General features: G+C 43.5%; 1 protein-coding gene across 4 annotated transcripts in view; it reads left to right on the top strand.

Moving 5' to 3' along the window:
* Window positions 1-1,195: 1,195 nt before the first annotated feature.
* bicd2 (bicaudal D homolog 2 (Drosophila)) overlaps window positions 1,196-6,000 on the top strand; it is a 49,043-nt gene continuing 44,238 nt past the window's right edge. The window contains exons 1-2 of one of the 4 annotated variants that reach the window (XM_036950033.1): window positions 1,197-1,607; window positions 1,721-1,971. In XM_036950033.1, coding sequence (XP_036805928.1) covers window positions 1,732-1,971 — 240 coding nt within the window. In that variant the 5' untranslated portion in view covers window positions 1,197-1,607; window positions 1,721-1,731. Of the gene's footprint in view, window positions 1,972-6,000 lie in introns of all 4 variants that reach the window. The other 3 variants (XM_036950032.1, XM_036950034.1, XM_021568714.2) reach the window with 3 other exon arrangements.

The raw sequence follows: 6,000 nt of genomic DNA, 5'->3' as shown, positions 1-6,000 counted from the left end.
ATGCATCTATCTGCTCTCCGCCGGCACACTCATTAGGCAGGATTAGGTGCCTATGGCGGCAGATTGAGGAGGGAGGCATTTTCTGAGCTAAACTGACCAAGACGCACCTCCAACAACAACACATAAAACCTCACATAATTTTGCCCAAAAACAATGACAATTTCTCTCAACCAGTGGCATATGGGTTTTTTTAGGTGAGCGCTAAATCTGCCCTTTGATAAGCAGTGCCCACTTTGTCAAAGGCAAGGGCGCAAAATATTTTTTTCGCATTTTTTTCGCCATTCGCAGCGCGACTCTCCATGGTGCTGTTGGAGAGACGCATCTCTGCAGCGTTCCAATGTTCCGTCAAAAAAATATCTAACATAAATCATGTTGCAGATATAGGATATAGACAAACTATGTGGCTTTTTCTGTAGCCTACCTGCTGGAGAAAAAATGCATGACAATGTAATGAGGACACTTTTTTACATCATGCAGGTTTCTCCGATCAAATAGCCTAACCTAAATGGCGCTCAATCAATAAAAAAAATGTTGAATAGGTGACCGTGATGGTTCGAGGGCCAGATTGGGAATTTAGCAAGGACACGAGAGTTAACACCCCTACACTTACAATAAATGCAACCTTTCGGTTACAATTCCAACGCTCTAACCAATAGGCCGCCCCAATGATTTCCACATCCACGGACATTGGTTTTTGGTCCGGTCGGGACCAAATCTTAACTTGATTTCAACGTCCACGGATATTTAAGGTTCTGAGTGTTTGGTTCAGATTAATGTTCTCCAGACCGCCTTGATTTCAACGTTCACGATTGGTTCATTTTGTCTTGTCCAGAGTAATTCTGAACCAATCATATGTTTGGTTCAGATTTTGTCCCGTATTGACCAGCCTTGATTTGGCCCAAATGACTATAAATGACTTATTTTTAACTTTCATTCAGAACCGAAAATTAACCTGATTTCAACTTCCGGAAAATACATCTTTTTCAACATCCGGAAAAGATGCATTTTCAATGTCCTGGAAATATGTATTTTAAACATACAGAAAATACATTTTCATATTTCATTCAGAACCTAAATTGAACCCAACTTCTGGAAAATACGTCCTTTAGACGTCATTTTGCTTACTGGAACTATTCTAGTTTTGCAGTGGAACGCCATTTTTTGGTCTTGCCTAAAGGCGGCAGAATGGCAAGGACCGGACCTGCATCTACCCCCTTTACTATCAGTGCAGCCCAATCAGCCACGCAAAACAGTGTTGAGTGGCAGCAAATCTGTCCAATTAGCTGAGTCGCTTTCTATACACCCACTCCTTTCGAAACACCTACTCGCCCAAACTCCGCTCGCCATATCGAGTTGCAGCAACCCATTCTCGAGTTAGTGCCTACAAAAAGACGCCATTACTATTTCTCTCCATGGGCGTAGTCCTTCTTCCCAACATAATGGCCCTAAAACTACATCTCCCACGGCGCACAACTGTAGACCTGAAACTGTATTCCTCATAATCGATGATCTCAACTTAGTTTCCTCTCTAGTGGCATGAAGTAGGCTAGCTGGTGGAAGATAGGTACCGGGGCTATGGAGCGAGCTGAAAATACTATCTGATAACGGTATCCGCTGAACTTTTTGTTCACATCAAAAAGTTGAGGACCCAACACAGCCATGCAGTTCAAATACAGAAGGCACTGATTTATTTTTATATGCTTTTCTGTTGTCCTTCAAGTGCTGGCCAAGATGTCTGTGGAGGAACAGGAATATCCAGAGGCGACTCTGGTTGCAGAGGCCGGGCCGCAGTGGTTTCGGGCGGAATTAGAACGCCTATCCCGGGAGTTGAGCGAGACGACTCATGAGAAGATCCAAGCGGCGGAATACGGGCTTGCGGTGCTCGAAGAGAAGCAACTGCTCAAACAGCGGTATGATGAGTTGGAGACTGAGTTCGAGACCGTTCGGCAGGAACTCGACCAGCTGAAGGAGGTAGAGTCAGGTCACAACATTCCACTACACATTTGTCAATTTTACTGTCAAAGCGCGCCCATTTAACTTCGTAACCGTTAATGGCTAAAAGAGTACAGTAATGAGTGTACGTTTCTCATTCGATTCAGGCTCGCTATGCTATGTTGCATTACTTTGTCGAAGGTTTTAAATTCAATTCAGCTGTGATGTTATAAGGGACAGTTCGACAGTTACTGGGGGGGGGGGGGGGGGGGTGCATAACTGGAGGAAGATGTTTTGAGTAGGGGGTGCTGTTGTGTGTGTGTGGGGTAGAAAAAAAAACATAATAGCAGGCTAACAATAAAATAAAATTCCAAATGTAATGAGTAGCCTAAGCATAGGACAATATTCAATAAGAGTAGTCACTGCAGCTTAAAGTGAATTGAAATACATTTGCCAAATTATATAATTAAGCCTGTCTGTGCAAATACTTCACCAGAGAGCATGATTTAGCCACAGAGGAACATTAGCTCCTTTTAAAGCTGCGATTGAAATCACAAACGTGTAGGCCTCCATGCTTTATTGGGAAGCCCTCAATTTGCGGTTTTTGAGATGTGGCTGTTGGGTGAAAAGTAATGCATCTAAAAATATGTGTGAAGTTATTGTGTCTTCAGTATAATTTGAAATGTTAAGAGAAGAAGGGGAGGGGTGTGTGTGACAAAGAGAGGCCAGCATCCCGGAGTCGCCTCTTCAATGATGACATTGAGACTGGTGTTTTGCGGGTACTATTTAATGAAGCTGCCAGTTGATGACTTGTGAGGTGTCTGTTTCTCAAACTAGACACTCCTAATGTACTTGTCCTCTTGCTCAGTTGTGCACCGGGGCCTCCCGATCCTCTTTCTACTCTGGTTAGAGCCAGTTTGCGCTGTTCTGTGAAGGGAGTAGTACATAGCGTTGTACGAGATCTTCAGTTTCTTGGCAATTTCTCACATGGAATAGCCTTCATTTCTCAGAACAAGAATAGACTGACGCGTTTCAAAAGAAAGTTCTTTGTTTCTGGCCATTTTGAGCCTGTAATCGAACCCACAAATTCTGATGCTCCAGATACTCAACTAGTCCAAAGAAGGCCAGTTTTATTGCTTCTTTAATCAGAACAACACTTTTCAGCTGTGCTAACAAACTTGCAAAATGTTTTTCTAATGATCAATTAGCCTTTTAACTCACCACAACTAATAATCTGAGCATGTCAAAATTATCTTCACCTCACACAGTAAGTCAACATAGGCAGTAATTAAAAAAAAAAAAATCAGTTGTGAATGATGAAATTTCCTCACATTATTTGAAAATGTCATGCTCCGAGGATCCCATACATCCAGTGGAAACGTCATAAAATACCCTACCTGAACACATGTCCCTTTGTGCAAAAACAGCTGTCTGTCCAGAGCTCACTGAAGCAGGTTACTCTGAGGGCCCAGAATAGGCTAGTTGATACAATGTGGCAAGTTCGCAAGCAACAGCATAGGGCCAGACCTTCATATATATATAATCACTGGTGCTGAACCCAGTAAGACAGAAAGAAAGGGAGGCAGGCCTGCAGAGTATCTATAAAGAAATTAAAGAACCTGCATTTTCATCTGGACATATGTCTTCTTTATGTATTTTTACTTAGTTGACAATGGAAGTTGTAGGCCTACTGCTACATTTGCCTAGGCCATCTCTATTTTTATTTAGCCGCCAATGGCTCACGGTGAATCAATGTATCTAAATGGCAGAGGCTGGTGCTCGTGCATTAGTGGAATTTTAACTTTCAGATTTGTATCATTTGTGTTATTAACCACGTGACAATGATTTTGAGTAACGAAAATGTTGTTATTAAAATGAAACCGTTTCACGAAAGTGTGCATATTAAAATCATAAATGTCATGCAGATCGGTAGAAATGGTCGGATACATTGTAAGCTTCCCCATACGTGAAACTCATACTTAACTCACGCGCCTAAGAACAGACTATTGTTAAGAGCGCACATTTCTTTGTACTGCATAATTACAACGTGTTTGTGTGATAGCGATAAGGAGAGGGGTGTTGTAACTAAGATTGTGTGTATTAAAACTGAGCAAAAATGGACAGCTGTGTGGAGAAAAGCGCTCACCTCGATCCAGCACCAGCGGGTGGAAAGCACCACTAGCTGGGCAATCCCCAGCACTCTGTTGCTTGCCATGGGAAGGAGCAGGCCTGCGAGCCGAGGGGGCGAGAGAATGTCATGTTCCTTATTTGATATTGTTCCCTTTTCGCCATGTTTAGAATGGTAAACTAATAGAAAACAGAAGTGTAGAACGAATTGTGAGCACTGCTTCAGATCACTTGATATCCACTACAATTGGGACAAAAGAGAGGGGGAGAGATAGACCCGACTTAACTCAAAGTAAACTGTCTATTGCACAGCAGAGGGTGTGTCCAAAACCTAATAGATAAGAGCAAAAAGAGAAACAGAGCTGAGAGCTCTCCATGCAGAATGGGCCCCATATATAATTATCCCATGTTTTATTTCTCTCTCCCCTACCCGAATCCCATTATCATTTACGTCAAGAATGCACCAGAAAACACACATTCTTACTGGGGAGGGGGTGGGCTGGTCTAACCCGAGGTGTCATCAAAAAAAAAGCGCCCCCTCCCCAAGGGCTACCGTGGTATCGGCTTGAGGGGGAATATACACGGCCGTGAATATAAACGAAGATAATTCTCTTGGGAGGTAATACCATTGGTATTTGATTGAGGGGTATTCTAGGTCGGGTGAACAAAAGGACTTTAGTTTCTGTATGCTTTCACAATCACACAATGAGTAGTTAGTCATGAAACATACATCCCCACCTTTGTTCTTCTCAGAGAGTTCTTTATTCTTGTCTGCACGATGTACTGAGAATCCAGATGGCTGTATGGACAGGGACAGTATATCCCGAGAGAGCCATGTTTCCGTGAAACAGACTGTTACAATCCCTGATATCTCTTGGGAAGGAGATCCTCGCCCTGAGCTCGTCTACGTTATTATCCATGGACTGTACATTAGCGAGTAACATACTCGGATGCGGCGGATGGTGTGCACGCCTCAAGTCGGACTAGAAGTCCAGTCTGAATACCTCTTCTACGCCGGCAGTGTTTTGGAGTAGCCTCTGGAATAAGTTCAATTGCCCTAGGGGGAATGAACAAAGGATCCAATTTAGGAAAGTTGTATTCCTGGTCGTAATGCTGGTGAGTTACCGCCGCTCTGATATCCAAAAGTTATTTCCGGCTGTATGTAATAACACAAAAAATGTAGTAATACAAAATAACAATAACAAGGCTACAGTGGGGAGAACAAGTATTTGATACACTGCCGATTTTGCAGGTTTTCCTACTTACAAAGCATGTAGAGGTCAAATTTCTATCATAGTTACACTTCAACTGTGAGAGACGGAATCTAAAACAAAAATCCAGAAAATCACATTGTATGATTTTTAAGTAATTCATTTGCATATTATTGCTATAGTAGTGGGTGAACAGGGAGTACAGGAGGGGACTAAGCACACACTCCTGAGGGGCCCCTGTGTTGAGGGTCAGCGTGGCGGATGTGTTGGGGCCTACCCTCAACACCTGGGGACGGCCCATCAGGAAGTCCAGAATCCAGTTGCAGACCAGGCTTTCAAAGCATTTCATGGCTACAGATGTGAGTGCTACGGGGGCGGTAGGCATTTAGGCAGGTTACCTTGGCGTTCTTTGGCAGAGGGACTATGATGGTCTGCTTGAAACATGTAGGTGTTACAGACTGGGTCAGGGAGAGGTTGAACATGTCAGTGAAGACCCTTGCCAGCTGTTCAACGCATGCGCTGAATACACATCCTGGTAATCCGTCTGGCCCTGAGACCTTGTGAATGTTGACCTGTTTAAAGGTCTTACTCACATCAGCTACGGAGTGTGATCACACAGTCGTTTGAACAGCCTGTGCTCTCATGCATGGTTCAGTGTTGCTTGCCTCGAAGCAAGTATAGAAGGTGTTTAGCTCATCTGGTAGGCTCGCTGGGCAACTCATGGCTGGGT

Source organism: Oncorhynchus mykiss, chromosome 17 (assembly GCF_013265735.2).
Source record: "Oncorhynchus mykiss isolate Arlee chromosome 17, USDA_OmykA_1.1, whole genome shotgun sequence".
NCBI lineage: Eukaryota > Metazoa > Chordata > Actinopteri > Salmoniformes > Salmonidae > Oncorhynchus > Oncorhynchus mykiss.
Note: the sequence above shows the minus strand (reverse complement) of the source record. Positions and strands in the feature narration are given on the sequence as shown.